This window comes from Mandrillus leucophaeus, unplaced genomic scaffold (genome assembly GCF_000951045.1).
Source record: "Mandrillus leucophaeus isolate KB7577 unplaced genomic scaffold, Mleu.le_1.0 Scaffold463, whole genome shotgun sequence".
Lineage (NCBI taxonomy): Eukaryota > Metazoa > Chordata > Mammalia > Primates > Cercopithecidae > Mandrillus > Mandrillus leucophaeus.
This window is the reverse complement of record NW_012104954.1, coordinates 621,664-639,363: the sequence shown is the minus strand read 5'-3', so window position 1 is coordinate 639,363 and position 17,700 is coordinate 621,664. Positions and strand designations below refer to the sequence as shown.

The window sequence follows — 17,700 nt, the reverse complement described above, 5'->3', positions numbered from 1 at the left end:
TCTCGGCCTCCCAAAGTGCTGGGATTACAGGCTTGAGCCACCGCGCCTGGCCAATTTTTGTATTTTTAGTAGAGACGGGGTTTCACCATGTTTGCCAGGCTAGTCTCGAACTCCTGACCTCAGGTGATCCACCTGCCTCAGCCTCCCAAAGTGCTGGGATTACAGGTGTGAGCCACCGTTGCCCGGCCCTTTTCTTTTTCTTTTTTTTTTAAGATGGAGTCTCGCTCTGTTACCCAGGCTGGATTACTGGATTACAGTGGTATGATCTTGGCTCACTGCAGTTTCCTCCTCCCAGGTTCAAGCACTTCTGCCACCTCAGCCTCCTAAGTAGCTGGGATTACAGGGGCGCACCCCCACGCCTAGCTAATTTTTTATTTTTAATAGAAATGGAATTTCACCATGTTGGCCAGGCTGGTCTTGAACTCCTGACCTTGGATGATCCACCCGCCTCGACCTCCCAAAGTGCTGGGATTATAAGCTTGAACCACCATGCCCGGCCCCTTTGTTTCTTTTTTTAGAGACAGGGTCTCACTATGTTGCCCAGGCTGGTCTCAAGCGATCCTCCTGCCTTACTGAAAGCCCCCTTCTTTCCCTAAGCCACAATTTCCCAGTCTGTAGAGTGGGGCTGTTGTCCCACCCTCTGAAAGTGGCTATGGAGATGAAATGAATAAACCTCAGCTAGGGCCAGCTTGGTGCCTGCCTCCTTGTGTGTCCCTATCCCGCCCTGTCTCTTGGGTCCTAGCTGGGCAGGGCCGTGTTCTCTATTGTCCTGCTTTCCCCTCCTACTGCCACCAGGATATGGCTGTGCTGGGGTTTCGTCTGTGGCCTATGGGCTCCTGGCCCGAGAGCTGGAGCGGGTGGATAGTGGCTACAGGTCGGCGATGAGTGTCCAGTCTTCCCTCGTCATGCACCCCATCTATGCCTATGGCAGCGAGGAACAGCGGCAGAAGTACCTGCCCCGGCTGGGTGAGTGGCTGGCCATGGGGCCTGGTGGAAGGAAGATAGTCCCTGAGGTCTGGAACTCAAGGGTGGGGCTGTCCCCTGAATCTATTCTGTCCCTATCAAAGATAGCATAAGTGGCCACCTGGACCCCCTGCCAGACCCTGGGCTTCACCTGGAGATCTGATCCCTGGCCAGCCTAATTGTCCCCCTCTGTGACCACCATCATCTCCCTACGCTTTCTATGTTCCCCAGCCCAGCCCAAAGTGTAAAGTCCACCAGGTCCCTGCTGGCCATGTGCAGTGGCTCACACCATAATCCCAGCACTTTGGGAGGGTGAAGTGAGAAAATTCCTTGAGCCCAAGAGTTCGAGACCAGCCTGGGCAACGTAAGGAGACCCCATGTCTATTAAAAAACAAAAAAAGGGCCAGGAGCGGTGGCTCATGCCTGTAATCCCAGCACTTTGGGAGGCTGAGGCGGGCGGATCGCAAGGTCAGGGGATCGAGACCACGGTGAAACCCCGTCTCTACTAAAAATACAAAACATTAGCCAGGTGTGGTGGCGGGCGCCTGTAGTCCCAGCTACTCAGGAGGCTGAGGCAGGAGAATGGCGTGAACCCAGGAGGCGGAGCTTGCAGTGAGCTGAGATCGCGCCACTGCACTCCAGCCTGGGCGACAGAGCGAGACTCTGTCTCAAAAAAAAAAAAAAGAAAAAGGGAAAGCGCCTATGTGGCCTGAGCTAAGCGGACGTTGACCCTCTTTTCCATGGCGCCTCGGAGGCGTTCAGCTGCTTCATGATGAAGCTAAACATCTCCTTCCCAGCCACTGGCTGCCAGAAACTCATTGAAGTGGACGATGAACGCAAACTTTGTACTGTTTATGAGAGGCGTATGGCCACAGAAGTTGCTGCTGACGCTCTGGGTGAAGAATGGAAGGGTTATGTGGTCCGAATCAGTGGTGGGAACAACAAAACAAGGTTTCCGCATGAAGCAGGGTGTCTTGACCCACGGACGTGTCCACCTGCTACTGAGTAAGGGGCATTCCTGTTACAGACCAGGAGAACTGGAGAAAGAAAGAGAAAATCAGTTCGTGGTTGCATTGCAGATACCAATCTGAGCGTTCTCAACTTGGTTATTTTAAAAAACAAAAAGGAGAGAAGGATATTCCTGGACTCATACTACAGTGTCTCATTGCCTGGGGCCCAGTAGAGCTAGCAGAATCTGTAAACTTTTCAATCTCTCTAAAGAAGATGATGTCTGCCAGTATGTTGTAAGAAAGCCTTTAAACAAAGAAGATAAGAAACCTAGGACCAAAGCACCCAAGATTCAGCGTCTCGTTACTCTACATGTCCTGCAGCACAAACAGCAGCGTATTGCTCGGAAGAAGCAGTGTACTAAGAAAAATAAAGAAGAGGCTGCAGAATATGCTAAACTTTTGGCCAAGAAGGAGGCTAAGGAGAAGCACCAGGGACAAATCGCAAAGAGACGCAGACTGTCCTCTCTGCGAGCTTCTACTTCTAAGTCTGAATCCAGTCAGAAGTAAGATTTTTTGAGTAATAAATAAGATCAGATTCACAAAACAAACAAACAAAAAAACCCACAAGGCTCTATGTAACCAGGCCTCTGCTGACCTTCCCACCTCTTCTCTGGCCACTCATGTGCTCCTCCCAGCCAGACTTAGCTCCTGGAAATTCTCCAGAAGTACCGCCAGTCCTTCGCACATCTGTTCCCTCTCCTGGCACTGCTGTTCCCCACAGCCTCCTCCTGCTTAACTCCTCACGCCCTTCCAGTTTGGCCAACTCCTTCCTGACTCCCTGGGTTCCCCTCCTCATCTTGACATTGTGATCATGACTTTGGAGTAACCTGTCTCCTGAAAGCAGGGCCAGACCTAACTTAGTTATGAGGCCTGACTCAGGGGCAAGGGTAATTTTTTTTCTTTTTTGAGACGGAGTCTTGCTCTGTCCCCCAGGCTGGAGTGCAGTGGTACCATCTTTGCTCACTGCCACCTCTGGCTCCCCAGTTCAAGCAATTCCCATGCCTTAGCCTCCTGAGTCACTGGGATTATAGGTGCTTGCTACCCATGCCTGGCTAATTTTTGTATTTTTAGTAGAGATGAGGTTTCACCATGTTGGCCAGGCTGGTCTCAAACTCCTGACCTGAAGTGATCCACCCGCCTTGGCCTCCCAAAGTGCTGAGATTACGTGTGTGAGCCACCTCGCCTGGTTTAATTTTTTGTATTTTTAGTAGAGATGGGGTATCACCATGTTGGTCAGGCTGGATTTTTTTTCTTTTTTTGAGATGGAGTCTTTCTCTGTTGCCCAGGCTGTAGTGCAGTGGCATGATCTTGGCTCACTGCAACCTCTCCTGCCCAGGTTCAAGCGATTCTCCTGCCTCAGTCTCCTGAATGCTGGGATTACAGGCACACGCCACCACATCTGGCTTTTTTTTTTTTTTTGAGACGGAGTCTCGCTGTGTCGCCCAGGCTGGAGTGCAGTGGAGCGATCTCGGCTCACTGCAAGCTCCGCCTCCCGGGTTCACGCCATTCTCCCGCCTCAGCCTCCGAGTAGCTGGGACTACAGGCGCCCGCCACCACGCCCGGCTAGTTTTTTTTTGTATTTTTAGTAGAGACGGGGTTTCACCATGTTAGCCAGGATGGTCTCGATCTCCTGACCTCGTGATCCACCCGCCTCGGCCTCCCAAAGTGCTGGGATTACAGGCTTGAGCCACCGCGCCCGGCCTTTTTTTTGTATTTTTAGTAGAGATGAGGTTTCCCCATGTTGGCCAGACTGGTCTCGAACTCCTGACCTCAATTGATCCACCCGCCTCGGCCTCCCAAAGTGCTGGGATTACAGGCGTGAGCCATTGCGTCCTGCCACAAGGATAATTTTTGAGTGAGGGGATGTACTGGGGAGCAGGCAGCCATGTGACCTTGTCTTGTGCCTGCAGCCAAGGGAGAGCTCCTGGGCTGCTTCGGGCTCACAGAGCCCAACAGCGGAAGTGATCCCAGCAGCATGGAGACCAGAGCCCGCTACAACTCATCCAACAACAGCTACACCCTCAACGGGACCAAGACCTGGTAAGGGGTCTAGGCAGTAGGCAGGCGGTGAACAGGGGCAAAGGGACGCTGGTCAGACCGCTCACCGACTGTTCCATCCCCAGGATCACCAACTCGCCTATGGCCGACCTGTTTGTAGTGTGGGCTCGGTGTGAAGATGGCTGCATTCGGGGCTTCCTGCTGGAGAAGGGGATGCGAGGTCTCTCAGCCCCCAGGATCCAGGGCAAGTTCTCGCTGCGGGCCTCAGCCACAGGCATGATCATCATGGATGGTGTGGAGGTGCCAGAGGAGAACGTGCTCCCTGGTGCATCCAGCCTGGGGGTGAGTGGCAGCCACTTTGGGAATGGGTGTTGGGTCACCTGCGGGTGCGGCTTTGTCAGGCAGGCTCCGTGCTGGGGACGCAGCTCCCTGTTCCTGTGGAGCCCACACAGCGGTGATTCTTACTCAGCCGGACTCACTGATGTGCTGAAAACTGCCCCTGTTTGGTGACCGTCTCGCTCATCCCGGCTCTGCCCGGGACACATGGGCCTGAACCAGCTCAGTCGTTTGACTCACAGTGCATCTTCTGGCATCCATCAGCCTCCTAGCTCTGAGCATGGAACCCAGATCCCAGGCTGGGTGGGACTGTGTGCAAACCAAGTGAGCAGGCACCGAGCGTCGGTGCCAGGGCCGTCTGTGATGAGAACCCCCTGCGTGGGGTGGCTGGGGAGGAGGCTTTCCCTGCTTCAGAGTTGGTTCTACATAGGCACTCTTGGTGTCTCTTGGGTGGGGCTGAGGTGCCATCTCAACCCTACAGGGTCCCTTCGGCTGTCTGAACAACGCCCGGTACGGCATCGCGTGGGGTGTGCTTGGAGCTTCGGAGTTCTGCTTGCACACAGCACGGCAGTACGCCCTGGACAGGTGTGTGGGGGCTGCAGTGAGATCCCCTGGGGTTGTGGGGCAGCTTGGGTTTCATTCTCTACCCCATGGGTGACTCCCCAGCCCCCACCCACCAGGCCTGAGTTCCTTGCTCTGGAATGACCAGTGACGTCCTTCTGAGCAGTCATGGGCTGAGTCAACAGCAGGGCCAGGGTGAGCTCGGGGGCACTGAGGCAGCCTGGGAGGCTTCCTGGAGCAGGGGGCCCCAGGACAGGGACGGGGTGGGAAAGTGGACCTCCCCTCACCCTTACCCTGCCATTGCCCCTGTAGGATGCAGTTTGGTGTCCCGCTGGCCAGGAACCAGCTGATTCAGAAGAAGCTGGCAGACATGCTCACTGAGATTACCCTGGGCCTTCACGCCTGCCTGCAGCTCGGCCGCTTGAAGGACCAGGACAAGTAGGGGTTGTGTGGCGGGGGCTGGGGGACGGCAGCTGTGGGTGGAGGACCTTGTGTCTTTCCTGGAGAGAAAGGTCCTTCCTGCCTGGTGGCCCCGGGGACCTGAACCTTCTGCTCTCCCTCTTGTCTTTGATGGGCTGGGCTGAGGACAGCCCCACTGGTCCCTCATTGGGAGCTTGGCTGCATCAGGGAATCCCCACCCCGGGCTAGGTTTGCTTGGGGCATCGGGATGCCAGGATCCCCAGTCCTTGTTACCCTCATATGCTGCTCCCAGGGCTGCCCCCGAGATGGTCTCTCTGCTGAAGAGGAATAACTGTGGGAAAGCCCTGGACATCGCCCGCCAGGCCCGAGACATGCTGGGGGGGAATGGGATTTCTGACGAGTATCACGTGATCCGGCACGCCATGAACTTGGAGGCTGTGAACACCTACGAAGGTGGGAGCTGGACCTCAGAGGGCTCACTGCAGCCTCAGTGTCTGGGGTGGGGGTACAGCGAGGTGGTACGGGGACAGGCCTGAGTCTGACTCCACCTATCACTAAGTGACAGTGTGACCTGGGGCGAACCTCACCCCTCTGTCCCTCATCTGGAGTTGCTTACACAGGGACTATGGAAGTGAAGTGCTTCATGCACCACATGGAGGCCCCATCATGCCTTGCGAGGGGCTCCCAGCTCTTTCTCCCACATGCTGGGGATGAGGAATGTTCCTGAGACAGGTAAGCTCCGAAGGCAGCCCAGGGGTGAGGCCCAACTCCTAGCAGGCTGGTGGGTGTGAGCGAAGCTACACGCAGGACTCAACGCTCCATTTTATGTTAAGAGACAAAAGTCATCTTCAGATGACGGTGTTTGCACCCTGCAACTGATGGTGATTTACATGGCGGCCCAGAACCCCTTGCTTGGTGGGAAGACAGATGTGGAAAAAGATACTTAAAAAAATAAAGTGCAAACCCAGTGTGCACTATGCAGGAACAGAGGGAGGTATGAGGACCCCCCCCGCCGGCAGAGAGGCTTCCAGACAGAGAGGACAGCAAATGCAGGAGGGGTGCCTTCCCTGTGCCACAGCCCCAGATCTTGTCTCTATCTGGCAGCTGGTGGGTGGCGGGATCCTACAAGTGTGAGAATGACCTTGAGGACAAGCAGAGGGCGCCGTGAGACGGTTTTATGCAGAGATGGCATGAGTCAGATTTGGTGCTTTACAGGCTGGGCGCAGTGGCTCACACATGTAATCCCAGCACTTTGGAGGCTAAGGTGCGAGGATTGCTTGAGTCCAGGAGTTAGAAGTTACAATGAGCAATGATCACTGTGCAACTGCACTCCAGCCTGGGTGACAGAGTGAGACTGTCTCAAAAAGAACAGAAACAAAGGCCGGGCGCAGTGGCTCACGCCTGTAATCCCAGCACTTTGGGAGGCCGAGGCGGGTGGATCACGAGGTCAGATCGAGACCATCCTGGCTAACACGGTGAAACCCCGTCTCTGCTAAAAATACAAAAAATTAGCCGGGCGTGGTGGTGGGCGCCTGTAGTCCCAGCTTCTCAGGAGGCTGAGGCAGGAGAAGGGCATGAACCCGGGAGGCGGAGCTTGCAGTGAGCCGAGATCGCGCCACTGCACTCCAGCCTGGGCAACAGAACGAGACTCCGTCTCAAAAACAAAACAAAAAAAAAATAGGTTTGTACTTTAGGAAGTAAACAGAATTGGCTCTAAAAAGGAGGCTACAATCTTGCCTTCTGCTCCATGGAGCTGGGGAGGAGCAAAGGATGAGACACCAGGGCGTGAGGTGTGGGAGAAGCAACCTCTTCTCTGGGAGAGGTGGCTTCAGGTGGGCAGAGGTCAGCTGAGGCAAGTGACTGCTTTTCCGACGTGCTGTCCCTCCCGTCCCTCCCAAGGGTAAGAAAGGGCCTGCTGTGTTTCTCTGGAGCTCAGGGGTGCTTTTAGCCTCTGCAGCAAGGAAGCGTGGCCAGGTTGAAAATCAAACATTTAATAAACTGTGGGCCTGGGGGTGAGGAGAACTTGCCAAGGGTGGGGAGCATGAAGGCTGGGCCCACGGCAGGGGATGGACTTGCTATGTTTTGGGAGTTCAGCACAAGGAGCTTTGGGTTTTTGGTTTTTTTTCTGCCAAGATGCATTAAAGAACCATGAAAAACAATTTCTCAGTGTGGCCCAAATGGTGGCCTCACAGTCTTCTGGAGGCTGTCACTAAGGCGTGAGTCTCCCGGCAGCTGTCAGCATTCACCATCTCTGTGGGTCTGTTCTTCTGAAGCAGTGGCCTGGGGGGACATTAAAATTCATTTTAAAGGAAGTTGTGAGCCGTGAAGACTCCAAACCAACTCTATATTAATCTTGTCCAGGTACACATGACATTCACGCCCTGATCCTTGGGAGAGCTATCACGGGAATCCAGGCATTCACGGCCAGCAAGTGAGCCCGCCCCATCAGGGGCCCAAAACTCTGAAGCCCCTTTCTGGAGAGAGGCCTGGCTGGACCGCAGGAGCGCCATGCTCTGAGAGGGAGGTGGCGGATGGCGTGGGAAGTGAGAGACACTGATTTTTAAATATCAAAATTTCCCTTTGAAGTCGTTCGGATGTGTTCCTTAAAAAGAAGATGGAATTCTCTGTAGAGCGTCTCAATCCACTTTTAACCATGGATGAGAACAGACTCCATTTACCCTGAAATAGCAGCTTTTCTTGAGAGGAGAGTGACATTGAAGCAACTCCGTCTGCTCCAGCCGACCCCTCACACCGAGTTCACAGTGTGCCCTCCGTCCCTCCCGTCTGGGGGTAGTGCCTTATGCTGGGTGTTGGAGCGGAGTGAGGGAGAGGAAAATAAAGAGCTGCACATCTGACCCCAAGGTGTCAGGCCAGTTTACTGGTAACCACCTGAGAAGTAGTTTCAGCCACGGAAGAAACGAACACGTCTGGGGGCTGTGAGTCGCTGGGACGTGGTGGGGACTTCCCCCTAGAGTGGTCTGGCCCCCGTCTGAGTCTTAGGCTCTGGTGTGAAAAAGAAACCCAGGTTAGCAGTGACAGGCTGTGCCAGGGCTGCAGGGCTCAGGGCTGTGGGCAGAGGGGATGATTTCTGAGTGGCAGGGGTGCAGGGGACTTTGTCCTTTCTGTCACCACAGAGCTGCTCATACAACAGTGGGACATGACAACGGGTTGGCTTCTCAGCTCAGACACACCATGTTATAGGGGACCACAAACAAGATGGTAAGTGCACCAGGGGCTTTGCAGGGACTGTGGCCTGGTGGGGTCAGTGCTGGGTGCCTGGTTTCTGTTCACATTTACTCTTGGCTGGGCCATCCCTGTCCTCTTCCTCAGGCAGCGCCCCCCATGTGAGTTTCCTCATACCTCAGGCTGGAGACACAGGTCTTTGTACACAGTCTCCACGCTGTGGCAGACTTGTTTGAGCTCTGTCTCCAAATGGCTGATCTTTGCCATTTTCTGGGTGAACTCTTGGAGCTTTTCCTGGATGATCTTGTTGTGGTCATTATAAATCTGATAGATCCTCTCCTCTAATTTCTCTGTCAGATCCGAAACCTTTTAAAGAATAAGATGTGTTCTTGGAAAATCAAACAAGAGGTATCACAAGACATATGTGTTAAGTGGGTTTCTTAGATTTCTGTAATTTATCTTATGAAAATGGCAAAATAGGCCAGGCATGGTGGCTCACGCCTATAATCCCAGCACTTTGGGAGGCAGAGGCGGGTGGGTCACTTGAGGTCAGGAGTTTAAGACCAGCCTGGCCAACATGGTGAAACCCCGTCTCTACTAAAAATACAAAAATTAGCCGGGCATGGTGGCACATGCCTGTAATCCCAGCTACTAGAAGGGCTGAGGCAGGAGAATCACTTCAACCCAGGAGGTGGAGGTTGCAGTGAGCCGAGATTCCACCACTGCACTCCAGCCTGGACAAGAGTGAGACTCCGTCTCAAAAAAAAAAAAAAAAGAAAGAAAGAAAATGACAAAATAGGCCAGGCATGGTGGCTCATGCCTGTAATCCCAGCACTTTGGTAGGCCGAGGTGGGTGGATTACTTGAGGCCAGGAGTTCAAGACCAGCCTGGCCAACATGGTGAAAACCCATCTCTATTAAAAATATAAAAACTAGCTGGGCATGGTGGCGTGCGCCTGTAATTCCAGTTACTTGGGAGGCTGAGGCAGGAGAATTGCTTGAACTGGGGAGGTGGAGGTTGCAGTAAGCCAAGATGATGCCATCGCACTCCAACCTGGGCAACAAGAGTGAAAGTCCATCTCCAAAAAAAAAAAAAAAAAAATTAGCAAGGCATAGCTGACAGGCACCTGCAGTCCCAGCTACTCGGAAGGCTGTTGCAGGAGGATCAGTTGAGCCCAGGAGTTAGAGGCTACAGTGAGTCATGATCACACTAATGCACTCCAGCCTGAGTGACCCTACCTCAAAAAAAGAAAAGAAAAACACCAAAAACTAAAACCCAGTGCAGTGACTGGGGGTCAGATTGCCTATATGTTAAACTTTCTTGTTTTCTTGAGGCGGAGTTTCACTCTCGTTGCCTAAGCTGGAGTTCAATGGCATGATCTCAGCTCACTGCAATCTCTGCCTCCTGGGTTCAAGGGATTCTCCTGCCTCAGCCTCCCGAGTAGCTGGGATTATAGGCGAGCGCCACCACGCCCAATTAAGTTTTTGTATTTTTAGTAGAAATGGGGTTTCACCATGTTAGCCAGGCTGGTCTCGAACTCCTGACCTTAGGTGATCCACCCCCACCCCCCGGCCTCCCAAAGTGCTGAGATTACAGGCATGAGCCACCGCACCTGGCCTGTTAAATTTTTTTAACAGGCAAAAGTATATACAGTCGTGTGCTGCATATTGGCATTTTGGTCAATGTCAGACTGTATATACAATGATGGCCCATAAGAATATAATGCCATATTTTTACTGTACCTTTTCTGTGATTAGATATATTTAGATACACAAATACCATCGTGTTATAAGTGCCTACAGTATTCAGTATGGTAACAGGTAACAAGCTGTGTGCAGGTTTGTAGCTTAGGAGCAATAGGCTCTTCCACGTAGCCTAGGTGTGTAGTAGACTATACCATCTAGGTTTGTGTAAATTCACTCTATGATGTTCAGATGATGACAGTGTCACCTAGGGATGCATGTCACAGAACTGTACAGGACAAGCTCAGCCAGGTTAGGAAGAAAGTACACAGAATAGAAGAGGCATCCAACAAAGTGGCCTCTGGGTGGTGTATCAAAAAAAAATAATAATAAATAAATGTTTTTGTATCTTTTCTACTAGAGGCCAAGGCAGCGGGGTGAGGAGTTCAAGACCAGCCTGGGTAACATAGCAAGATTCCAACTCTACAAAAAAATGTTTAAAGAAAATTAGCTGGGCAAGGTGGTGCACACCTGTAGTCCCAGCTACTTAAGAGGCAGAGGTGGGAGGATCACTTGAGCCCAGGAGTTTGAGGCTCCAGTGAGCTATGATCGTGCCACTGCTCTCTAAGCCTGGGCGATAGAGTGAGACACCACCTCTAAAACTATAAATCAACACAACACAACACAACAATACAACACAACCCAATCAATACAACACAACAACACAACACAACACAACAATACAATACAATAAAACAAGTGAGCCGGGCTTGATGTTGCATGCCTATAGTCTCAAGCTACTCGAGAGGCTGAGATGAGGATTGCTTGAGCCCAGGAGATCAAGATTGCAGTGACCTATGATTCCACCACTGCACTGCAGCCTGGGCAACAGCAAGTCTTGTCTCAAAAAAAAAAGAAAAAAGAAAATAATCTGTCATCAAGACACCTAGAATCAGCAAGCTGTCCCACTCACATGACCCATTATGTATTTTTTTGTTTGTTTGCTGGAACTATAGGCATGTGCTACCTTGCCTGGCTAATTTTTTTTCGAGACAGTGAGCCAAGATCGTGCCGCTACTCCAGCCTGTGCAACAGAGCGAGACTGTCTCAAAAAAAAAAGAAAAAAGAAAATAATCTGTCATCAAGACACCTAGAATCAGCAAGCTGTCCCACTCACATGACCCATTATGTATTTTTTTGTTTGTTTGCTGGAACTATAGGCATGTGCTACCTTGCCTGGCTAATTTTTTTTCGAGACAGTGAGCCAAGATCGTGCCGCTACTCCAGCCTGTGCAACAGAGCGAGACTGTCTCAAAAAAAAAAGAAAAAAGAAAACCAGAAAGAAAGAAGCAGTCTCCTTTTTCTTCTTCTTCTTCTTTTTTTTTTTGAGATGGAGTCTTGCTCTGTCACCAGGCTGGAATGCAGTGGCACAATCTCAGCTCACTTCAACCTCCGCCTCCCAGGTTCAAGCGATTCTCCTGCCTCATCCTCCCGAGTAGCTGGCATTACAGGCACGCACCACCAGGCCCAGCTAATTTTTGTATTTTTAGTAGAGACGGGGTTTCACCATGTTGACCAGGATGGTCTCCATCTCCTGACCTTGTGATACCCCCACCTCAGCTTCCCAAAGTGCTGGGATTACAGGCGTGAACCACTGTACCTGGCCCCTATTTATTTATTTTTGAGACAAAATCTTGTTCTCTGGCCCAGGCTGCAGTGCAGAGTGACTGCACCAAGCCAATTTTTCTATTTTTAGTAGAGATGTGGTTTCACCATGTTGGCCAACCTGGTCTCTTAACTCCTGGCCTCAAGTGATCCACCTGCCTCAGCCTTCCAAAGTGCTGGGATTACAGGCATGAGCCACTGTGCCTAGTCCCCCCATTATATATTTTGAACAGGCATCAGGCGCAACCATTCATGTAAGACCTGAACATCACACTAGCTTTTGCAAGACGTAAGCCCCAGGCATGTTGAAAAACCTCCACTGCCCCATCACAGCCCATTCGATGGCTTCTGCTGGACATATGGTTGTGACAATGCAAGTTATGCCTTGACCCCCTACTCCCATGGCTGCTTGACCTTGTGTGAAGTAAGAGGGCTGGGTGTTGGAGGCAGGAGGGTATCCAATGCCCTGCTCCTTCAGCCTGGCTCTCTCATCAGGCAAATCATTCATTTCCAAGCCTTATCTATAAAATGGGTCCAATCTCTTCACTGTAGGACTATTCTAAGGGTAAATTGAGATACAGATGGTCCCCAACTTACTACAGTTCAACTTACTACATTTTTCACTTATAGCATTTTCAACTTGCGATGGGATTATTGGGATGTAGCCCCATCATACGTGGAGGATCGCCTGTGCTGTCTGTGAATGGCCTAGCACCGTGCCTGGTGTACAACAGACATTCATCAGTGGTTCATTCCATCCCCTTTTGCATAAGGAATCCCCCCTCTCGCTGGGTGAAGTCTGTCACCTTGGTCTTCAGGCTGTTCCTGAAGTTGGTCATGAGCGCATGGTCCTTTTGCCGGCTCTGGTTGATGTTTTCGATCAGCTCCTGGGCTCTCTTCTGCAGGATGTCGATGCTTGAGTCCAGAGAGGAGAAGTAGAGTCCCGACTTCCCTTCCAGCACTGTCAGCTGGCAACTGGCACTGGAGATGGCGACACAAGGGCAAGAAACCTGACTTCACAGAGTACAGGATGCGGCCGGGTGCGGTCGCTCATGCCTATAATCTCAGCACTTTGTAGGCCGAGGTGGGCGGATCACAAGGTCAGGAGTTCGAGACCAGCCTGGCAACATGGTGAAACCTCGTCTCTACTAAAAAAAAAAAAAACAAAAAATTAGCCCGGCACAGTGGCATGTACCTATAGTCCCAGCTACTTGGGAGGCTGAGGCAGGAGAATTGCTTGAACCCAGGAGGTGAAGTTGCAGTGAGCCAAGATCATGCCACTGCACTCCAGCCTGGGTGACAGAGCGAAACTCCATCTCAAAAAAAAAAAAAAAAAAAGTACAGGACACTGAGATCAGCACCAGACTCTTCCAAGACCAGCTGATCTGAGAGAGCTACATGGTGGGAGGGGACCCACATTGTTGCCTTCCATGGGTGATACGAGGCATGCTTCCTAGGTTATTCCATTCACACACATGCCCTGAACGATGAGAATGGCACCGCATTTTATAGCTGAGAAACCAGACCAAGACGCACGACTAAATATGCACAAGGTTCCAGACCAAGGAGGTCTGTCTGACCCCAAAGCCCACTGTTATTTTATGACACCAACTCGCTTCTTTGGAATACCAATAATAGTATCAATGCTTTCTTTCTTTCTTCCTTTTTTTTTTTATAGAGACAGGTCTTGCTCTGTTGCTCAGGCTGGAGTGCAATGGCACAATCATAGCTCACTGCAGTGTCAACCTTGCAGGCTCCAGTGATCCTCCCACCTCAGCCTCCTGAATAGGTGGGACTACAAGCACGTGCTACCATGCAGAGCTAATTTTTAAAATTTTTAAATAGAGACTGGGCTTCACTATGTTGTTCAGGCTGCTCTCAAACTTCTGGCCTCCCAAAATGGGATTACAGGTATGAGCCACTGTGCCTGACTGATGTAATCAGCAATCTCCTGCAACCTCCACCTCCTGGGTTCAAGCGATTCTCCTGCCTTAGCCTCCCGAGTAGCTGGGACTACAGGTGCACACCATCACACCCAGCTAATTTTTGTACTTTTAGTAGAGACAGGGTTTCACCATGTTGGCCAGGCTGGTCACGAACTCCTGACCTCAAGTGATCCTCCTGCCTCGGCCTCCCAAAGTGCTGGGATTACAGGGGTGAGCCACCGCACCCAGCCTGATGCTTTCTTAAGTGACCTTCCTGTCATTAACCTGCTGCATCCCTTTCCAAACCTACTGGGTGATGTTCACCACCTAGGGCTACAGTGTACTTGCACCTCCTTGCTCCCACCAGGTGAGGTAAATACCTGTTGAATTATATTTAAAGAGCATTTAAAGAAATGTGCACACAAGCAAAAAGTTGTTGATCCCATGCTGTACATGTAACTAATGATATAATTCAAATATTGTGTTAACCAGTGAAATAGTGGCAGAAGAGTGACAGCTGTCTAAAAAGCTAAACAGAATGAAAAATGTTGAGTAATATGTAATGTTATGTAACTTCATAATATTCAATGTAATAAAATGGAACTTCGGTTGGGTATGGGGGAGATGACTAAAATTGAAGCAAAGATCATAAAAATCTAGAAAAATTCTGCATATAGATTGCTCTGCCAAGGTTTTGTTCTCTGCTTCAAAAACAGAACTGGGGCCAGGAACGATGGCTCAAGCCTGTAATCCCAGCACTTTGGGAGGCCGAGGTGGGTGGATCACAAGGTCAGGCGTTCGAGACCAGCCTGGCCAAGATGGTAAAACCCCATCTCTACTAAAAATACAAAAAATTAGATGGGCACAGTGGCGGGCACCTGTTATCCCAGCTACTCAGGAGGCTGAGGTAGTTGAATTGCTTGAACCCGGGAGGCAGAGGCTGCTGTGAGCCAAGATCGTGCCACTGCACTCTAGCCTGGGCGACAGAGCAAGACTTCATCTCAAAAATAAATTAAATTAAAACAGAACTGAAAATTGTGGGTAATGCATTGTGAATAAAGTTTATACTGTGATCTGATAAGGCAACCCATTGGTATTTTAAATTAAGACATATTTTTTCTTCTTCTGATTCTCTGGTTTATTTGACCTGTTTGATGTCTGATCAGTTAGTGGTTCTGGCCAGGTAGAGCTGTCCCTGTGAGTCACAGCTAATATTTCCTCAGCCATGTTCCCGGCACTGAGCTAAGCCACATGCCTTTTCTTCGTGCAGCCTCACGACCACACTCGGGTCGTCTGCTGTTCTTTTTACTTTATGGCTGAGGACATGGGCTTAGAGTGGTTACACCACCTTCTCAAGGTGGAGGACAGTCTATGGTAGAGCTGGGCTTTGTACCCACTAGGCCTGACTTCCCAGCTGGTATCCTGCTTCCTACTAAGGCACTCAGGCGCCACTCCCCTCCTGGATCTTACATTTCCTCGTCGGCCTCTGAGGTCCTCCAGTTCTGAAAGGCCAAGCCTTGTAGGTGTGGACAGAGCAGTTCCTGAATGCAGCAGGTCACACAAAACCTTAAAGTCAGCTGTGTCCACAAGCAGGTTACTGACTACTTAGAAAAATAAATCTTGGCCAGACATGGTGGCTCATGCCTGTAATCCCAGCATTTTTGGAGGCCAAGGCTGGTGGATCACCTGAGGTCAGGAGTTTGAGACCAGCCTGGCCAACATGGTGAAACCCCATCTCTACTAAAAATACAAAAATTACCTGGGCATGGTGGCATGTGTCTGTAATCCCAGCTACTAGGCATGCTGAGGCAGGAGGATCGCTTGAACCTGGGAGGCAGAGGTTGCAGTGAGCCGAGATTGTGGCACTGCACACTAGCCTGGGCAACAGAGCAAGACTCCGTCTCAAAAATATAAAATAAAGAAAAATAATTTTCAGCTATCTGAACCAGACACAGTGGGCTCATGCCTATAATAGCAGCACTTTGAGGGGCTAAGGCAGGTGAATCGTGAGCTCAGGGTTTTGAGACCAGCCTGGGCAACATGGCAAAACCCCATCTCTACGAAAAACACAAAAATTAGCTGGGTGTGGTGGCGTGCACTTGTAGTCTCAGCTACTTAGGAGGCTGAAGTGAGAGGATCACTTGAGCCCAGCAGTGGAGGCTACAGTGAGCTTGATCATGGCACTGCACTGGAGCCTAGGTGACATGACGCCACTGCACTCCAGCCTGAGCGACAGAGGGTGACCCTGTTTCAAACAAACAAAACAACCACAACACACAAATACATCCCTCCCTCCCCACCCAGTCTCCCCCAGCCAACCACCTCCCTCTTTCCTCCCCATCAAGGCCAGGGTTCTAGAAGGAGCTGCTTACACTTTCTGGGCTTTTTTTTTTTTCAGACGGAGTCTCGCTCTGTCGCCCAGGCTGAAGTTCAGTGGCGTGATCTCGGCTCACTGCAAACTCTGCCTCCCGGGTTCACGCCATTCTCCTGCCTTAGCCTCTCAAGTAGCTGGGACTACAGGCGCCCACTACCACGCCCGGCTAATTTTTAGTAGAGACGAGGTTTCATCGTGTTAGCCAGGATGGTCTCGATCTCCTGACCTCGTGATCCTTAGCCTCCCAAAGTGCTGGGATTACAGGCATGAGCCACTGTGCACGGCCTTTTTTTTTTTTTTTTTTAAAGAGAGAGGAGGGTCTCACCCTGGGCTTCTTTTCTTTTCTTTTTCTTTTTCTGCTTTTTTTTTGAGACGGAGTCTTGCTCTGTTGCTCAGGTTGGAGTGCAGTGGCGCGATCTCGGCTTACTGACCTCGTGATCCACCTGCCTCAGCCTCCCAAAGTGCTGAGATTACAGGCATGAGCCACCACACCCAGCCATCCTGGGCTTATTTTCTTACCCCTCATTCACTTTTCAGTCCATTGCAATCAGATTCCTACCCCGGTTCTCAAATGAAACAGCTCCTACCAGTCCCCATGACCTTGTGGTTACAGCGGTAGACATCTCAGACCAACATGCTGACCTCTTGGCAGCAGCCAGCACTGCTGACCACCCTTCCCTGCTACTCCTGACATGTGGTATCCCAGGGGTCTGTGCTTGGGCCTCTGCTGTCTTCTTCCCAGACACCCTCAATCACACACTTGCTCTGCAGTGAGGCCTCCATGCCTCCTCCCTGCTGGCCCCTGCAGCTAATATTCCAGCCACCATTCCACAGTGCACAGGCTGTTACTCTCCAAAGGCATTCATTCCCGTAGCATGGGATCCCTGAACAGTCCCCTTTCCCACCTACGTCCTGTCTCCTCCGGAAAGTGTTCCTTGGCTGGATTCGGTGCACACAGCACCTACGGTGTCACTGTCTACACCTTGGCCTCCCCTGTAGTCTCCTGAAGGGCCAGGGCCATGTCTCATTCCTTTGTCTTTGTATCTTCAGTACCTACTCCTCATGAGAGAAGCAGTAAGTGTGCTGCTAATAAATAAATGACTTGCAAGTACTTTCCATTACCATCCACACTTCGGATTCTATCATCTAGATTCTATCATCCCAGCCCATGCCTCTCCCCTGAGCTCCCAAGAATATATGAAACCTCCCAGTCTCCCCACATGGCTGTCTCAAAGGCATCTGAAACTCTGCATTTGCACAACCAAAAGCATCATCTCCCTGGCAACCCAGTTTCATCTTCCCTTCCCTTAGTGAATGACATAAAAAGCCACCTGGTTCCCAAGCCCAAAACTTAGCAGCAAGCCTAGAGTCCGGCTTCTCTCTGTCCCTCCACATCCTGTCTCAAAATCCTCTCATTTCTACCTTTTTTTATATTTATTTATTTATATATTTATTTGAGATGGAGTCTTGCTCTGTCGCCCAGGCTGGAGTGCAGTGGCACAATCTCGGCTCACTGCAAGCTCTGCCTCCCGGGTTCATGCCATTCTCCTGCCTCAGCCTCCTGAGTAGCTGGGACTACAGGC

General features: G+C 51.0%; 2 protein-coding genes and 1 pseudogene across 4 annotated transcripts in view; 2 read left to right on the top strand and 1 right to left on the bottom strand.

Annotated features, from left to right (window-relative positions):
* The window catches only part of GCDH (glutaryl-CoA dehydrogenase), a 10,534-nt gene extending 2,361 nt beyond the window's left edge, over window positions 1-8,173 (top strand). Inside the window, exons 6-12 of one of the 2 annotated variants that reach the window (XM_011994902.1) lie at window positions 796-966; window positions 3,884-4,013; window positions 4,097-4,313; window positions 4,789-4,892; window positions 5,181-5,306; window positions 5,581-5,741; window positions 7,875-8,173. In XM_011994902.1, coding sequence (XP_011850292.1) covers window positions 796-966; window positions 3,884-4,013; window positions 4,097-4,313; window positions 4,789-4,892; window positions 5,181-5,306; window positions 5,581-5,741; window positions 7,875-7,918 — 953 coding nt within the window. In that variant the 3' untranslated portion in view covers window positions 7,919-8,173. Of the gene's footprint in view, window positions 1-795; window positions 967-3,883; window positions 4,014-4,096; window positions 4,314-4,788; window positions 4,893-5,180; window positions 5,307-5,580; window positions 5,742-7,649 lie in introns of both variants that reach the window. The other variant, XM_011994901.1, reaches the window with a different exon arrangement.
* LOC105550061 lies at window positions 1,699-2,527 on the top strand (annotated as a pseudogene). The gene has a single exon (XR_001007645.1). The product of XR_001007645.1 is annotated as a 40S ribosomal protein S6 pseudogene (transcript).
* Window positions 7,264-17,700, bottom strand: part of SYCE2 (synaptonemal complex central element protein 2) — a 19,405-nt gene continuing 8,968 nt past the window's right edge. Inside the window, exons 3-6 of the mRNA XM_011994903.1 lie at window positions 12,625-12,799; window positions 8,649-8,837; window positions 8,178-8,291; window positions 7,264-7,568 (exon numbers count right to left, since the gene is read on the bottom strand). Coding sequence (XP_011850293.1) covers window positions 7,524-7,568; window positions 8,178-8,291; window positions 8,649-8,837; window positions 12,625-12,799 — 523 coding nt within the window. The 3' untranslated portion in view covers window positions 7,264-7,523. The remainder of the gene's footprint in view (window positions 7,569-8,177; window positions 8,292-8,648; window positions 8,838-12,624; window positions 12,800-17,700) is intronic.